The 18,174-nt window shown below is 44.9% G+C and overlaps 1 protein-coding gene across 1 annotated transcript; it reads left to right on the top strand.

The window, feature by feature from the left end:
* Nucleotides 1-533: 533 nt before the first annotated feature.
* On the top strand, nucleotides 534-4,138 carry LOC309537616 (uncharacterized protein; the record flags this gene model as incomplete). The annotated part of the gene is made up of 8 exons (XM_082232509.1): nucleotides 534-726; nucleotides 943-1,184; nucleotides 1,571-1,713; nucleotides 1,867-1,972; nucleotides 2,084-2,220; nucleotides 3,347-3,466; nucleotides 3,600-3,714; nucleotides 3,984-4,138. The coding sequence occupies 8 exons, from the start codon at nucleotides 534-536 to the stop codon at nucleotides 4,044-4,046; spliced, it is 1,119 nt and encodes a 372-aa protein (XP_082088635.1). The 3' UTR covers nucleotides 4,047-4,138.
* Between the last annotated feature and the right edge of the window lie 14,036 nt (nucleotides 4,139-18,174).

Here is an 18,174-nt window from a genome sequence, read left to right on the forward strand (position 1 = left end):
TTTTTTAAAATAATTTTTATTAACAGGCCAATCACATCACATTATCCAAATCACATTAGTTCCAAATTATACAGCCGAATTTTAAATTTTTTGGGGGGTACCCATACATCAAGCTCCGGACGAGTCCAAACATCACTTATATTGCTGCATTAATTAAACAGTTCTATCCAGTTCAATCCAGATAGTCCTTTATTACTTTCTTCATCTTCTTGTTGTTATTGTATATTCCTTTCTTTGCGATCTCTGATAATTTTCACAAGCAGATTGGAAACAGAAATGCTCTGTGTGGGTTTTGTACTCTCCAAATATCATATCGCTCAGGGACAGCTGCTGTTCCTCGCTTCCATAAAAAAAAAATATTAATCTTCGGTCTGTCCTTTACTTTTCTCAGACTTGCCCAGTATATCAGGAGGCTCTGTCAGGTCAAAATTACATTCCAGCAATCCTTCTCATTCCAATGGTCCTGATTCTCCTCTCCCTGTCCTCCCAGTTTTGGAATGTTTGGAAGATTTAATAAAAATGTTATAGGGGAAATGGTGGCGGGTTGCTTCTCTTATCAGTCCCTTCTCTGGGTTTCTTCTCAGTCATCGGAAGCGCTTCCTGCATCCTCCCTTGGCCAGCTGGTGGCTATTTCCTCTCTGTGCGCGCTGGATCAGGACCCGAAGTGCGGGCACCGGGCAGCAGAGGCCCTCTGCCATCTTTTGCCCATTCTGCAGCGCAACGAAGGTAAGACTGGAAGAATGCATCCCAGCATGGGGTGGGGTGAGGAAGACCCGAACTAACCCTTTGGCTTTCCTTTGCAGAGACACTGCCACGAACGCCAAGGAAGCAAATGCTTCTCATCAGAGCTGAGAACGTCCTCAATTGCGCCGGAGGACCGTTTCCTGAACTGTTCGTGGATAATTGTCACACTCTTGCCACGGTAAGTCGCTGTCTCTCAAGCCACATGTTCTGGGTTCCGCAGAGGCAACACCTGGGCTTCTGCTCCCCAGCCCTGCCCTGTGGGCATCTCTGACCTTCCTCTCTCGCTTCAGGTCTTTGGCGCCTTTCTGCCTGAGGAGCAGCTCTTGGAGGCCATGTGCTTCCTGGCCAGAGACCTGGTTCTTGAGAGCAGCTTCAACCCCTTGGACATCTCCCACCTGCTGCACGAGTTCATCCAGCAGTTTGGCGGCAGGAAAGTGGAGGTAAGGCGTCTGCAAAGGTAGGCGAGAAGAAGATTCTCTGCTTGGTGTAGGGGAGGCCACCTCCTGCCATTGGGTGGCCAGGACACATGTTAGTTGAGAGGGGCCTGGCAACGTCAGGACAAGAACCTCAGCCAAGGGTCCTGAGAAACATGGATTCAGGGAGGGGGAATCCTCCTCCTTCTGGGAGCAGAATGGAGAGGGGAACTGGCGCCCTGGAGCTGCCTGGGTCCAACACTCCCCAGGACCCTGAGTGGTACCTTGGAAGGAAGAGGCTGTGGTGGCGCACAGGTCAAGGGTCCCTCTTTCAATGAGGGATGGAGGGATCCGCCTGCAGACAGCCCCGCTTCCTTGTACTCTCCAAGCAACTCTCTCCTTTTCTCTGACAGGTGGAGGTGCTGCTGGAGGCCTTCTATACGATCAGCCAGGGGCCTACAGTGCAAGGCAGAGACATGGCCGCCTTTGCTTTGTCCATCCTGTCACACCAGGACCTGGTGAAAGTGGTGCAATATCTCCTCCAGTTTCCCTTCAGGTATGGAGCCCTCCAGGTTGTACTGGGCTAAGGGGAAGGTTGGCAAGCTGCAGGGCTTGCTCAGAAAGCCCTTGCTGCCATTTCCTCTCTCTGGAGCATGGCAGCAAGCAGAAGACTTGAATCTGACCATTGCTTTTGTTTTTGCATTCACAGAGACTGTGAGAGAGTTTGGGAGAAGGTTTTAGCAACGGCCGATCCAATACGACTGACCCATCTCATGGCCAAGCAGATGTACCAAAGCCTCTCTGCCACCAAAGTGGTAAGGACCAACCACCTGCCTTCTGGCTTCCTTCTTCCCAGGGTAATATCTAGGGGTTCCCGTATTCTGCAGAAAAGCAGGGAAAGTGACTTGCACCTCTCTCTCTTCCAGCAACATCTCACCAGCCTGTTGCACGCCATCCTCAGGATGGAGGAATACAAGGCAGCTGTGCGCCAGAACTTCCCACAGCTGCTGATCGCTCTCCTGGGGATGGTTTTCAACTTCCATTACGACCAGGAATTCCTCGGGTGAGTAGTGTGTTCCAAAGAGACCAATGGAGTCCTTACCCCTTCAGCCTCGGGGGGGGGGGGGTTCATTCCAGCTTGGTTTTCTTTTTTTTTTTTTAATAATTTTTATTACATTTTTTACAGAAATAACAGAAAGATCAAAAAGTAAAAAGAAAAAGATAAGAAGAAAAAAGTAGAAAAGAGAAAAATCACAACCACTTCATTGACTTATTTCAAATTCCCATTGGACTTCCCCCGTCTCCCGCATAGTGCATTCTTAACAATAAATTTATCAGCAAATTATATCCTTGTTTCGTGTGTTTCTTTATATTTTCAATTACAATTTAGATTTAAATCTCTTAATCACCATATACTCCAAAAATATACCGTAGTATCGTTTTTACCCATTTAAACCTTAATTCTTTCATAAATCTTATCAAATTTCATAAATAATTAAATTTCGTTACTGGGGCTAGATTCCAAATCATACGACATCTTATGTTTCATATAACTTATAATGCTTTTGCAAATAGTCTTTAAATTTTTTCCAATCCTCCTCCATTGCTTCTTCTCCCAAGTCTCGAATCCTTGCAGTCATCTCGGCTAGTTCCATGTAGTTCATCAATTGCGTCTGCCAGTCCTCCAGTGTGGGCAAATCTTGAGTCTTCCAATGTTTAGCGATAAGAATTCTTGCTGCTGTTGTAGCATACATAAAAAAGGTTCTATCCTTTTTAGACACCTTCTGGCCGACAATGCCCAGAAGGAAGGCCTCTGGTTTCTTGGGAAAGGTGTACTTAAACACCTTTTTTAACTCATTATAGATCATTTCCCAGAAGGCCTTCAATCTTGGACAAGTCCACCAGAGGTGAAAGAATGTCCCCTCAGCTTCCTTACATTTCCAACATTTATTATCGGACAAATGGTAGATCTTAGCTAACTTAACCGGGGTCATGTACCACCTGTATACCATTTTCATAATGTTTTCTTTCAAAGCATTACATGCAGTAAACTTCATACCGGTGGCATTCCAGCTTGGTTTTCCAAGGGAGGCTCTCCTTCAGGCGGCTGCTAGGGAGGAAGGAAGGGGAAGGAATTGGAGTGTGTGGCAATGACCCTCCTGGTGATCCTGGCCTTGCTTTGGTTCCAGAGGGGCTGAGGGAGTTCTGCACCTCCTTCTGGGCACCACTGGAGAGGAAGTAGAGACGGCCGTCGTCGACCAACTTTTCTGCCGGGAGACTTTCAGCCAGGGCTTGTCTGCCATGGTGAGGTAAGAGGAAGAACACGGTGACCTTCCCCAATGGTCTGGCAAACGGAGCTGAAGGCACGGGGTTGGACTGTGCCCCTGTTTGCTTCCTGCGGTGTCTTTCCCTTCCTTACCAAGATCTGCTTCTCCATTTCAGAGTTATCGGAAAGCAACGCTGGTGGATCCCTCCCATGGTGGAAAATATCATCGCTGCTCTCAAGGACCAGGATTTTGCCGGGATGCCACAAGTCGCGGCAGCTATCTACATCGAGGTGAGGGGGACTGAGGTGCAGGAGGAAATGGGGGCAGCAAGGAGGCTCTGGCTTGGCTTCGGTCGAGTGTTGGGCTACTTTGAGCCTAAGGACTGTTGCCTGTTTTAGTGCTCCTCAGAGTAGACCCATTGGATTTGATGTACATGGCAAACTTTGGTCCATTCACTTCAGTAGGTTTGCTCTGTGCAGAATTGCAAATGGTGGGTAAAAGGAGAACGTGCCTCAGCCTCTCCTCACTGAAGGGTTTCTTTCTCTTTGGGCCTCTTTAGCTGCTCAGCGGCCGTCTGGAGGTCTATCCCTGTAAAGATACATTGGACCAGCTCCTCAACTGACTGGAATGCAAACACCTGCAAGTCCGGGAGCTCAGCATCAGAGGGATATCCCTGCTCCTGGACTCTGACATGGCAAGTGATGCTCAGAGGGAGGGGGGGTACAGATCTCAATTCTAATCATGGCCCAGCACTCTTTTGCTGGCACAATACTGAAGGGCCTGTGCTAAAAGCTCTGCTGTAATGGGACATTGTCGTATCGGAACCGCACTGGACATTTGATAAGCATTAAACTAATTAAAGCTTCCGGGACGCCACGGGAAGGAGCGCGAGGCAACTCGTCTGAGGAGCCTCGAACAGCGTGGGGGTCTTAGAGGGGTCACGAAGGCTCCGTGAACCCCTAAACCACAGGTGGAATATCCTGTTGGTCAAAATACTCAGCAAGGCTGCGTGTGCTCGCCTGTGTTGCCGGCGTTTAACAAGGCTGGAGCCGCAGCGAGAAGGGGAAGCACCAGACTCCATGCTGTGAAGCCTCAGGCTCCGAGGGAAAGCGGCGGACCTCCGACAACAGAGGAAAAGCTGGGAAATAGTCCTAAAAGCTTTGAAGAAAGCAGAGGAGGGAGAACATTGGAAAACAATCAAAGTAAAAGCCAAAGGAATTCTGAATGAAGTACCCAGCAGAGAAGTAATTAAAGACAAAAGAAGGAGGAATTCACTACTGGCGGTAAGATTGACAAAGGAGTAAAGCGAAAAGCTGGCAGACGTGAATGAAAGAGCAAGAAGTAACCGCTAGCGAGGGGAAGGAATATCCTCGATAACAAAGTACATTTTACAAAGTACAAAGTACAGAGAGTTGGAAGCAAGGTAATATTGAGTTTGTTTGTTTTTTGATAGACTCTTTACCGGGTTTGAGAGGAGGAAAGGAGGTTTCTGGGGCATTTAGTTGATGCTTTAACCGACAGGCTTTTTGAGGACGTTATCGTTAACATCAACTTTCTTGTTTGAAGTGGGTGGAAGAAAGCCTGGGTCCTCCCCAGACCTTAATGCTGGTTTTATGTTAGTGACTTCCCTATGGGTTTAAAAAAGGGAGGAGGAAGCCATTTCGGGACTTAACTTGGCTTTGTTATTCGCCATTTCAATTTGTTCTTGATCTACTACGTCTCTGCATGCATTTGAGATTTAAAGGGACATGCGCCAAAAGCCAAACAGGAGAATTTAAACCAGCATAAAGAACACTTCCCAAAGAACCTCCAAGTCTCCAGTAAAGGAAAATTTTTGGTGACGCCAGACTTCTATAATACCACCCTCTAGGAGGGTAAAGACTGTAAAAGGTAAAGACTGTAAAACTTTGTGTATAGTCTGACGCCTACTATCTGCTATCTGCTATTACACCCCAACGCCAGACCCGGTAACCTACTAACCCATTAGAGACTATCTGTGATCCTGTGCCTCATCCCTTTTTGAAAGACATTAGGACAGAGACTAGCTTCTGGGGGAGATTATTCCAGATCCAAGGACCCACCACAAAAAGGCCCTGCTACATGTCTCATGGTTATGAATCCTGGGAACTGTGAGCAAATTGCAGTTCAGCAACATTCGGAGGGCTGCAGGTTGACCATTCAGGACTATGTCTCTCTATAAACCTGTCTATAAATCTGCTGCATTTATATAACTCCCCAAAGACATTAGTGTGGTGGACCCTAAGATCTTTCAAGCCTACAAAATGACAAACGGTGCAAAAAAGGGGGTGGTAACACCAGCGGAAAGGAGGCCGTCGAGACAAGAGGATGCTAAGGAAAGCAAAGAAATTAAAGACTATAGTAGTCTGATGGCAGAAATAAGGAAAGAATTCAAAAATAATGAACAATATATTGAGAGAAAATTACTTGAGGTACAAGACACTTTGGACAAGAAATTGGAGGGAGTGGTGGGGGAATTGACAGGAAAGGTTAAAGATTTATCAGTAAGAACCAAGGTTCTGGAAGATTCAATGAAAAAGGTGCAAAAAGATACGAAAACTAGTAAGAAGGAGGTGGATAGAATTAGAGTAGAAGTTAAAGAGATAGAAAGAGTGCAGGAAGAGTTGTTGGACAATATGGCCATGACACAAATGAGGCAAAATCAAACCAACCTGAAATTGAGGGGTGTACCAGAGACCCCAAATGAGAATATTAGATCTAAAATGATAAAAGAGCTGGCAACTTGGTTAAATAAGAGTGAGGAGGAGGTAAACTGTCATTTAGTAAATACTTTTCGAATAAGACCAAAATCAGACAGAGCCAGAAAGAAAAAGCTGCCAGGTGACGTAATTGTCATGTTCAACACTTTGGAAATAAGAAATGAAATACTGCAACAGAACCACATAAAAAGGTTATATATTGAAGGAAACCCAATTATTATCTTTAAAGAAATTCCTTCGAGATTTCTTCGAAGGAGAGAGACATACAAAAAATTAACAAACCAATTGAAGAAGAATGGGATATTGTATAGATGGGAGTTTCCTGAAGGCATTTCATTCTACTTTAAGGAAAAAAGGTTTAAATTAAGCACCAGTGTTGAACTTCAAAAATTTGCGAGGAGATATGAGAAGGACCTGGGAAAAGTTGAAGGGGAGGCGGAAAGGGAAGAACGACAGAGAGATGAGGAGGGTGAAGGGAGTGAAGAAGAAGAAAAAGAGGAGAGTATAACAGGAGAAGGGGAAGAACAAGAGGAGGAAAGCAAGGAACAGTAGTTTCTATTTAATCTAGCTAAATTAGCTAGAATAGTTTAATAGATGGCTTTAAAAACAATAAGCTGGAATGTGAACGGTTTGAACAATAAAAATAAGAGGAATCAGATTGCGCATGTATTGCTGAAAAAGAATTGGGATCTAATTTGTCTTCAAGAAACGCATGTAATAGGAAAACACAAGAGGGTATTAAGTAATAAGAGATTGGGATTGGAATTTGTGACCTCCGACAAGGTTAAGAAAAGAGGGGTAGTAATTTATATAAAGGAAAAATATGATCCGCAATTACTGTACAAAGATGAACATGGGAGAGTAGTGGTGGTGCAGATGGTCTTTCATGGAGAAAAAATAGTTGTGGTTGGAATATATGCCCCGAATGAGAAAAAAATCAGCTTTCTTTTTGGAATTAGATAATATACTAATGGAATGGATGGATCAGAAAATGATACTGATGGGAGATTTTAATGGGGTGGTGACGCCGAATACGGATAGATTAACAAAAAGACAAGATGGGAAAGAAGGTAAATTACCACGATCTTTCTTTGACATGGTAAATAATCTGGGATTGACGGATGCTTGGAGATTTAAAAATCCTACTGCAAAACAATTCACTTTTTTTCCAAATCCGAATCAGAGCTGAGGGCGGATAGACAGTATTTGGGTCTCGAGGGAATTGGTACAGAACTTAATTAAGTCTGAAATTTGGCCTCAAACTTTATCTGATCATAGTGCGGTTTCCATGGAGTTAAAAGGTAGAGAGGTTAAAACAGCCAGATGGAGAATGAATGAATATTTATTTAATGATCAAAAGATAGTAAATTAGGCTATAGAAACAATTGAAGAATACTTTAGGTGGAACTTAAATGGAGAAACTTCCATAGAGACGGTGTGGGACGCAGGAAAAGCGGTCATGAGGGGTTTTTTGATTCAGAAAAATAGCCAACTAAGAAAAGAAAAGGAAAAAAAGAAAGAGCAGATTTTAACACAGATTATGGAAAATGAAAGAAAATTAACTGTTAACCCTAGTGAAGAGAGTTTAAAACAGAACTTAAAAATATTACAAGCTAAATTTGCTACAATAATTAACCAAGAGATAGAGTGGAAAATTAAGAGGATGAATCAAAAGAACTTTGAGTCCGCAAATAAGATAGGGAAATATCTAGCGTGACAGTTGAGAGAAAGGAAGAAGTTGAGTACGATCAGTAAAATAAAAGAAGGAGATATGATTATGGAAGAACCAAAAGAAATAAAAAGAATATTCCAAAGATATTATAAGGATTTGTATAAAAGAGGAGAGGAAACAGAACAAGAAATAGATCAATTTTTGCAAAAACACCATCTGGAACAAATTGTAGAAGATGAAAGAGCAGCACTAGATGAGATAATAACACAGGAAGAGATAAAAAAGGCTATCAAAGAGATGAAAGCTGGGAAGGCGCCGGGACCGGACGGTCTTCCGGCCAAATATTATAAAATATTAATTAACCAAATATCACCAGTGCTGGGAGAGGTTATGAACAATATATTGAGAGAAGGAAAGATACCTAATACCTGGAAGGAAGCCTATGTTACATTGATTCCTAAAAAAGAGGTGGACACTACGGAAGTAAAGAACTATAGACCAATTTCATTATTAAATAATGATTATAAGCTATTTGCAGATATAATGGCGGAAAGATTAAAGAAGGTCTTGATTAATAAAATTCATGGTGACCAAACTGGATTTCTCCCAGGGAGACAATTACGGGATAATGTAAGGAATTTGATTGACATTATTGAATATTTGGACATGAAAATAGACAGAAAAGCTGCACTGGTTTTCATAGACGCCGAAAAGGCATTTGACAATGTTTCCTGGAACTTCCTAAAGAAGGTTTTGGAGAGGATGGGAATTGGCGAAAAATTTAGAAGAGGCATAGAAGCAATATACAAAGAACAGAAAGCAAAGCTGGTGATAAATAATAATACAACAGAATATTTTAACATTTATAAAGGGACCAGACAAGGTTGCCCCCTGTCCCCCTTATTATTTATTATAATTTTGGAAGTACTTAATAAGAGACTGAGGGAGGCAACAGAAGTGAAAGGAATTAGAGTAGGAAAGAAGGAATTCAAAATCAAAGCCTTCGCCGACGATATTGTTCTGACTTTGGAAGATCCACAAGATAGTGTAAAAGAAGCATTACAAAAAATTGAGGAATTTGGAGAGGTGGCAGGTTTTAAGGTAAATAAGAATAAAACTAAAATGCTGGTTAAAAATCTAACTAAGGAAGAAACGAAAGATCTAGAACAAAAAGTGGAAATCATGGTGGTGTAAAAAGTGAAATATCTGGGAGTGTGGATCACGGCAAAAAACATAAACCTATATAAAGATAATTATGAAGTTACATGGAAAAAAATAAAGATTTGGAAATATGGGGGAGGATGAAATTTTCCTTTTTAGGGAGGATAGCAGTGGTTAAAATGAATGTTTTGCCGAGGATGTTGTTTTTATTTCAAACTCTTCCAGTTATTAAAGGTTTAAAACAATGTAAAGAATGGCAGAGAACCCTGATGAAATTCATCTGGCAGGGGAAAAGACCAAGGATTAAAATGAAAATATTAACTGATAAAAAGGAAAGAGGAGGTTTTGCTCTCCCAGATTTGAGCCTATATTATGAAGCAGTGTGCCTACTTTGGCTAAAAGATTGGATAAAATTGGAGAACAGAGACCTATTGGATTTGGAAGGTTTCAATAATTGGTACGGGTGGCACGCATATCTCTGGTATGAGAAGGTGAAAGTCCACAGGGCTTTCTTAAATCATATTTTCAGGGGGCCAATATATCAGGTCTGGGAAAGAAATAAGAACCTTCTTGAAAGAAAAACACCATGGTGGATCTCACCGGTAGAGGTCTTAACAATAAAAAAAACCAACATGGAAGGGAAGACAGCCACTTACGAAGATTTGGTAAGAAAATCAGAACAAGGGTCTAAACTTAAACCTTATGAGGAAATAAAGGATCAATTCACCGGTTGGTTACAATATCATCAGGTGAATGATATGTTAAAGCAAGATAAAAGAAAAATGGGCTTTGAGGACAAGAAATCAAAATTCAATATAGAAATAATAGAAGGTAAAAACAAAACATTGTCTAAATTATATGACATATTACTGGAATGGCATACAAAAGACGAGGAAGTCAAAGAGGCAGTGATTAAATGGGCAATTGACTTCGACTATAACATCGAGTTTGAAAAGTGGTTGAAACTGTGGAATAGAGATATTAAATTTACGGCCTGTACGAGTTTGAGAGAAAATGTTTGGAAAATGCTCTATAGATGGTATCTTACACCGGCAAAATTGGCTAAAATCTATAGATCAGAAAATAAGACATGCTGGAAATGTGGTGAAGTGGAGGGAGACCTCTACCATATGTGGTGGCAATGCAACAAGGGGAAGGTTTTTTGGGAAGCAATATATAATGAACTTAAAAAAGTTTTTAAATACACTTTTCCCAAAAGACCTGAGGCCTTTTTGCTGGGAATTATGGGTAAGGAAATAAAAAATGAAGATAAAAAAATATTTCTCTATGCCACCACAGCCACAAGAATTATGCTGGCACAAAACTGGAAAACAGAAACTATACCTAACGTAAGTGACTGGCAGGTCAAAATGATTAACTATGCCGAGCTAGATAGATTAACAGGCAGAATACGAGACCAAGACGACCAGAAATTTCAAAAAAATTGGAGTAAATTTTGGAAATATATTGGAACGGATATATAGGAGGAACTGGCGGTATTAGAAAAACTTTATCAGCTAATAATTATTGTCAGGGGTTCAGGAGCAGAGGCGAGGGCAAGGGAGGAAACAGAGAGCGAGGGGGAGGAGGCAGAAGAAAGGATGAGTGACGACGACGACCCGAGATCTCCGAGTCTGTCCAGTGAATCAGAAGATTCACAAAGAGGAGCACCAGTGGCAAGGGCAAGGGGGGAGACTAGGGGGACACCCCAGGAAGAAAGAGCCAGAGGCTCTTTCAAAAACTGTTTTTGTTTTCTGGTATTAACTGAGATATTTATTGGCTTTAATCTGGGATAGATTTTGTTCTGGCTCAATCATGGAATCCACTCCATCTCCAATCACAACTTATATTATGATCCAACAGGGATCCTTACTGAGAGAGTCCATGATCCCAAGATTCTCCTCCTTGACCTCTTTATGCAAAGCTCTCTGGTCCGGATTCAGCAACGTGCACCCCTTGTCTGTGAAACAAACAGCAACATCTTCACCTGAACACTCCCCATCAGAAGGTATCTCAATCTGGTTGGTCAAAATTTAAATTGACAGATGGCAATATATACAACTTAGAAGTATATTCAACTCAGATCAAAAGAAAGGATTTGTGAAAGAAGATTTGAAATTTAAAGTCACAGTGATACAGAATAACAAGAAATTGTTATCCAAAACCTATAGTCTTTTATTGCACTGGGAATTGATGGAGGAGGAAATGAAAGAAACGATGATTAGATGGTCTCAGGATCTCAGACATACTATCTATCTAGAGCAATGGGAGAAACTCTGGCGAGAGGCTATACGATTTACTGCCTCATATACAATTAAAGAACATTTTGTAAAGATGTTCTATAGGTAGCATTTAACGCCAGTTAAGCTGGCAAAGATATACAAATTGAAATCCAACCTCTGTTGGAGATGTGGTGGAAAAATAGGAACAACAATACAGATGTGGTGGAGGTGTGAGGAAATTAAGAAATTTGGGATAGTAGTGCACGAAGAACTAAAGAAGATGTTGAAAATATCAATAACAAAGAGAACCAGAGACATATCTCCTTGGATTGAGAGATGAAGAGATACCACGGGGGGGGGGGATTTTTCTATATGCAAGTACTGTGAGGAGAATCAGAACGTACAGGGTTAAACAGTTCTGTGTGACGTCTCACATTCTGAGGTGTGGTTTTGTTCACATACGGGAATCTTTCTTTGCGTGTGAATTACTTTCGTTTTTAGCTGTCAAGCCGAGGAGATGTCCGCTCGATCTCCAGGTTGATTTATGATGTTTTTCTGTACAATGATTAAAGACTTCTTAGATGAGCAAGAAGCCTGCGTACAGCCTTGGATTTATCACCCACCCAAGGCACGACTGCTGCTGCGAAACTCGGCTTGGAGCCAGGAAGACAGCTTAAGGCTCACAGTTGGCACGGAGAGTTGGCACAGGAAAGTGTGGCGGACGCCATTACATTCCACAAGTACAGCTGCTAGAATAGTGATTGCTGCTCGGTGGAAGTCACAAACTATACCCACAAAGGAGGAATGGATTTGTAAACTAAATGAATATTTAATTCTGGCAAAATTAACTGAAATTAGAAGAAATCAGTCGAATCAAAAATTTAAAAAGGAGTGGAAATGTTTTGATGAATATATGGCAAAATATTGCTCAAGAAAAGATACGCTAATATGCCTAGATAAAATGTGAAGTACTGGATGGAAGAAAAATTAGTAAGGAAAGATAATAAGAATATGAAGATGATTTGAGAAGGTTGTAGAATGCAAAGATTATTGTAAATTGTATAATGTGGAGGAAATACAGTGGGGGCGGAGGGAAGTGGGAGGAGGGAGAAAAGGATAATAGGATGGATTGAGGAAATAGAAATGTAAATGTATGGGGGGATGGGAAGGAAATTGTGTTGGCTTTGGTACATCTGTATTGTAAAGTAATATGTGAAAACCAATAAAAATAATAATAATTTAAAAAATTAAAACAGGAAAATATTTAAATTTATACGTAAATCTCTTTCTTCACTTTGAACCCCCCCTCCCATTTTCATGATAAGACCAGCTTTGTGTTGTTTCATTGGTAACAGAAGCGGAAAAATGACTATTACTCACTTAATCTAAGCACAACGGCCACAAGAGCTCCAGTCTAGGCATTTGGCTCTGCGATGTTGAATGTTCTCTGTGCTCTCCTGTTTCCCCTTTTTTTGTTTCAGTTGAAAGCAATTCATGGACCCAGAACTCATACACTGACCACTAATGATGAACTATATGTTATAGATACTCCTGCAAATTTATTCTGCTATGTTTGAGATATACAGACTCAGCCTACATATTTGTATCATCTATTATTCCTATCTTGCTTGTTTTATAAAGTTAATAAAAGTTATACAAAAAGAAGAGAAAAAGGCAACACACGGAGGCCCCATCTGAGTTCACACTGCACAGCAGGATCAGGTTCCTTTAAGGAGTCCAGGGCTGCGCGATGGATCAGTGAGTTGTCAGCTATTGGTAGGGCATTCAGATCACAGAACTGGTTTTAGACATTTTGAGCTGCCAATACATCGCGTTGGCCGGGGAGCTGTAATCTATTCCTAGCTGAAATTGCCTGCAGATGACAAAAGCGTAGGCAGGCAGGCAGGCAGGCAGGCAGGCAGGCAGGTGGGGGAGCCCGAAAAGGTGCTCCCCTTCTCCATCTCCATCCGCCTGCCGGCCTGCCCCCACCCCCCAGCTGAGCAAGCCCCAATTCCTCTCTGGCTCCATCCCTCCAGGTCCCCATCTCCACTCTCCTGGGACTCACCAGATCTCTCAGAGGTCCCTGGGAGGGAACGCTCAGAGGTTGTGGGGAGGGATGCAGGAGACAGCCGGACCAGGTCAACCGTCCATCTTCCCCCTTCCATCCTTGCTAGGTTTGCAGGATCTGTCTCTTTCACCCTTTCTGAGGAGTCAAGGAGCCAAAACGAGCTGGAGGGTCCTGGGAGAGAGGAAGAAGCAAAGGGAGCCTCAGAGGCCCTGCAGGGATTTTCTGGCTGGAGGGGAAGCCTCCCAATATGTTGGGGGCCCCACCCACAGCAAAATCCCTGCTTTATCTCATTTCTGGCCAGAGAACTTTCCCTCTTCACCCTCCATCCCTCCATGTTCCCATCTCCCCTCCCCTGGAACTCACCAGATCTCTTGGAGGTCCCTGGGAGGGAACGCTCAGAGGTTGAGAGGAGGGATGCAGGAGACAACCTGACCAGGTCAACTGTCCATCTTCCCCCTTCCATCCTCACTAGGGTTGCAGAATCTGTCCCTTTTATCCTTCCTGAGGAGCCAAAACGAGCTGGAGGGTCCTGGGAGAGAGGAAGAAGGAAAGGCAGCCTCAGAGGCCCTGCAGGGATTCTCCTGCCCTAGATATTCTCCTGCCCCTGGAGAAGCACAAATGGGGCGGCCCCTTCCCAAGAGAAGCCCCATTTCTATACCTCTCCAGTGGTATAGAGTTGGATGTGGTCAAAAATGTGATGGCAAGAATAAATATTGACATCCTAGGCATCAGTGAACTAAAATGGACAGGGATGGGCGAATTCAGTTCAGATGACCATCATATCTACTACTGTGGGCAAGAATCCCGTAAAAGAAATGGAGTGGCCCTCATGGCCAAGAAAAGAGTGGCAAAAGCTGTACTGGGATGCAATCTCAAAAATGATAGAATGATCTTGATACGAATCCAAGGCAGACCTACAAGAAATAGAGTACAGATTTCCAAAGAATAGCAAGGAGAGACAAGAGCAATGCAAAGAAATAGAGGAAAACAATAGAATGGGAAAAAGCAGAGATCAGTTCAAGAAAATTGGAGATATGAAAGGAACATTTTGTACAAAGATTGCCATAATAAAGGACCAAAGTGGTAAGGACCTAACAGAAGCAGAAGACATCAAGAAGAGGGGGCAAGAATAAACAGAGGAGGAGGGGGAGGAGGAGGAGGAGAAGATATCCCGCTTTATCACTCCCCTTCAGGAGTCTCAAAGCGGCTCACATTCTCCTTTCCCTTCCTCCCCCACAACAAACACTCTGTGGGGTGAGTGGGGCTGAGAGACTTCACAGAAGTGTGACTGGCCCAAGGTCACCCAGCAGCTGCATGGGGAGGAGCGGAGACGCGAACCCGGTTCCCCAGATTACGAGTCTACCGCTCTTAACCACTACCCCACACTGGCTCTCCAGAGGAATTATACCAGGAAGATGGAGGGCACAAGGAGAAGGGGACGACAGAGGACGAGATGATTGGACAGTGTTCTCGAAGCTACCAGCATGAGTTTGGCCAAACTGCGGGAGGAAATAAAACACCACCTAACAGGGTGGATCCAGTATCACCAAATAAATGAGGTCTTCAAAGCTGACAAGAAAGAGGGTTTTGCAATTTCAGTATTGGATAAAGATTTACTACAAAACAAAACAAAATTAATTTTTAAAATCTATGGAATCTTACTGGAGTGGGAGGACATGGATGAACAGGTAAAGGCGGTAATGATCAAATTGGCTATGGGTTTAGGGAAACCTATTCAAGTAACATCATGGGGGAAATTATGGAAGGAGAGTTGGAATTTTACGGCTTGTGAGGCAATAACAGAAAATTTGATAAAGATTGTCAGGGTTACTTCCAGATCCTAGCTCACAGAGGATCACGCTAGCCAGCGGTTGTTGATTAAAAGTCTTTATTGAGTTACAGTCTCCATTCTCGAGCTGCTGCGTGCAACCCTACGCCTTATGCTTAGGTCGGCGAAGCTCCTTCTGAGTCTCCGCCCCTTGCGCACCAACTTAATATCCTAGCCCTGCTCCACCTTTTCCGCCTGACAGTTCTCCTCTGGGTCCCTCTGCCCCCCTGGGTCTCTCCCTTCCGGGATTCTTCTGACGCTGACCCCCCTGACTCCCCTGTCTCCTTGCGCCGGGCTTTAGGACCTGGCTCTCTTTCCGGGCTGCCTACTGCGCCACCTTCCTGTGCATTTGAACTTGGCGCGCGCGCCCAACCTTCCACTTTCCGTCTAACCGTCACTTCGCTCCCCGATGAAGGTGTGGCCACTCCTGACTCGTGCCCTCCCTCCTGTTGCGAGCTGCCAGCGCTAGCTCCCAGGCGCTCTTCCTCTTCCCTACTCTCTGGCGGTGACGTAGGTCCCGATCTCCAACTGCTCCCCTCTGAGTCCCCTCTGGCTCTTTCTTCCTGGGGTGTCCCCCTAGTCTCCCCCCTTGCCCTTGCCACTGGTGCTCCTCTTTGTGAATCTTCTGATTCACTGGACAGACTCGGAGATCTCGGGTCGTCGTCGTCACTCATCCTTTCTTCTGCCTCCTCCCCCTCGCTCTCTGTTTCCTCCCTTGCCCTCGCCTCTGCTCCTGAACCCCTGACAAAGATGTTTTAAATAAGGAAATATTTCTTTACGCCACAGTGGCAGTGAGAACATTTATTGCCAATTAATTGCCAAAAATTGGAAAAAAAGAAATAATTCTGACCAAAAAAAAGCTCTCTTTGGAGGAGGGTCCCTGGCACTCGGGGAGAGACCATAAATGTTGTAACTACTCCGGGTCAACGCTAGCTTTCCCCTTAATTCCTCATGAAGTTTCCTAATACCAGTTATACCATATGCCTTATACCATTTCCTAAAATTCTATGATTATCCCCGCTGTGTTTTATTTAATGGAAATTGAGACGGGTTTCCTAGGTGAAGCTTTTTCCACATTCTAAACAGTCCCTTGCAGGAAATATTTCATGGAAAATTAGATTCACCAAAAGAACGAAGCCAGACAAATGTAGAAAGGGAAAAAGAAAGTTAGACAGGATGTACCTCCACGTCCCTGAGATCTCTGAAGCCTACATGGAAGAAGGCCTGGGCAGCTCAGAGCAGCCTCATCCTGGTTGGAAAAGGCAGGACTGGTGGAAGAATATTCCCAGACAGAACAGGAGATGCATCTCCTATGGAGAGTTGTGGGTGGGTTAACATCTCAGGTGCTGCAGGGGGCGCTATGGGGCTCCCTCAAAAGAGAGGAGGTTTGTCCTTCAGAGATCTGTATGGAATTTCAAAACTGATCTCATGATCCAGCAGGGAGCCTTACCAGAGAGGCCGCGATCCCAGGATTCTCCTCCTCGACTTCCTTCTGCAGAGCTCTCTGGTCAGGATCCAGCAAAGCCCAGTCCTCCTCCTCTGTGAAAGGAACAGCTACGTCTTCAAAGCACACTGGACCCTAAGGGGGAAAGGGGGAATAAAGATGATATGATTCTACACGTTGCTCTGTTCTTGTCTGTTGTGTATTTAATTGATGGGTACAGTGGTACCTCGGGTTACAGACGCTTCAGGTTACAGACTCCGCTAACCCAGGCACAGTACCTCGGGTTAAGAACTTTGCTTCAGGATGAGAACAGAAATTGCACGGTGGTGGTAGTGGAGGCCCCATTTTCTAAAGTGGTACCTCAGGTTAAGAACAGTTTCAGGTTAAAGATGGACCTCCAGAATAAATTAAGTTCTTAACCCGAGGTACCACTGTATTAATCTTTGTGTCAGCGGGGGAATTCACGTAATAATATTATTATCTCTATATGGCACTCATCTTCATGGAAATCTTTGCAAGCATTCCCATTTTCCGGATGGAAGGACCTCCTCTCCCTTCATCTGGTGGGGTGGACCCTCCCCCTGCCCTCAAGCCAACTTGAAGGGGCACCAGGAGGGGGTGGGGAGGGGATGGTTGGTTGGTTGGCATCCATCTGTCTTAGGAGTGGGAGTGAGATCTGGGGGAGAGACATGTGCTGTTGCATCTGGGGCACAGGAAGTGGTGCTGGAGATGCAGAGGGGCTTTTCTTCTCCCTGTGCTCCCCCCACGTGGGAATGTTCCCCTCTGGCTGCAGCCTCTGGGCACAAAGGTGACCCCTCTCTCCATCTGAAGGGGGTTTATTTCCTTCTCCCAAAGCCCCCTCCCCCCGAAAGGAAGGCAGCCCCCTCCCTGGCTTGGCAGAGAGGGCAAAGGAGGACCCTCTGCTCCCCGACTTGGGGCTCTCCCCCCACCGCGCATGACCTGAGCAGGGACCCCCATGCCCCCTCCCTGCCCCCCCCCTTATCTCCTGGGGGGGGGGAGAAGAGGCGAAGGGCTGCCTAGTGGCGGGAGGTGCCTTGGGCTCAGAAATGGCTCCCTCCAGACCCCCCCCCAAGAAACACCCCCTCCCCCCCCACCAGGAAAATAGGGAGATGAAGACGTGTCCCAGGCCAGGGATGAAACGCCCTCGCCATCTTGGGGGGGAGGCCGAAAGGAGCTTCCAGGAGAGCCACCTGCAAAGGACCCCTGGAAGGGCTTGGGGCCCAGGAGGGATCCCTTCAGACCCATGGACCAGAGAGGGGTCCTGGGGAGGAGTCCGCCCCTGAAGGGCCGCCTGGCCGGCCAGGAATCCTTGGCGCCCCAAGGGAGGCGAGGCGGCAGTTGGGGAAAGCCGTTGAGGGGAAGCAGCCGCGGGGGGGGGGAGGGGGGGCCTCCCCCTCTCTCCTCCCTCAGGGACACAGAGAGAGAGAGAGAGAGAGAGAGAGAGAGAGACACAAGGGGGGGGCGGAGGAAAGGGGGGCTCTCCTCCCGGAAAGGGGGGGGCAGGGGGGTCTCCTCTCTCTCTCTCCCCCTCACAACCCCAGGGCCTTCCTCGAGAAAAGAGATGAGCCCCCCCCCCGCCTGTCTTCCCAGGCGGAG

This window comes from Podarcis vaucheri (genome assembly GCF_965113315.1).
Source record: "Podarcis vaucheri genome assembly, chromosome: 7".
NCBI lineage: Eukaryota > Metazoa > Chordata > Lepidosauria > Squamata > Lacertidae > Podarcis > Podarcis vaucheri.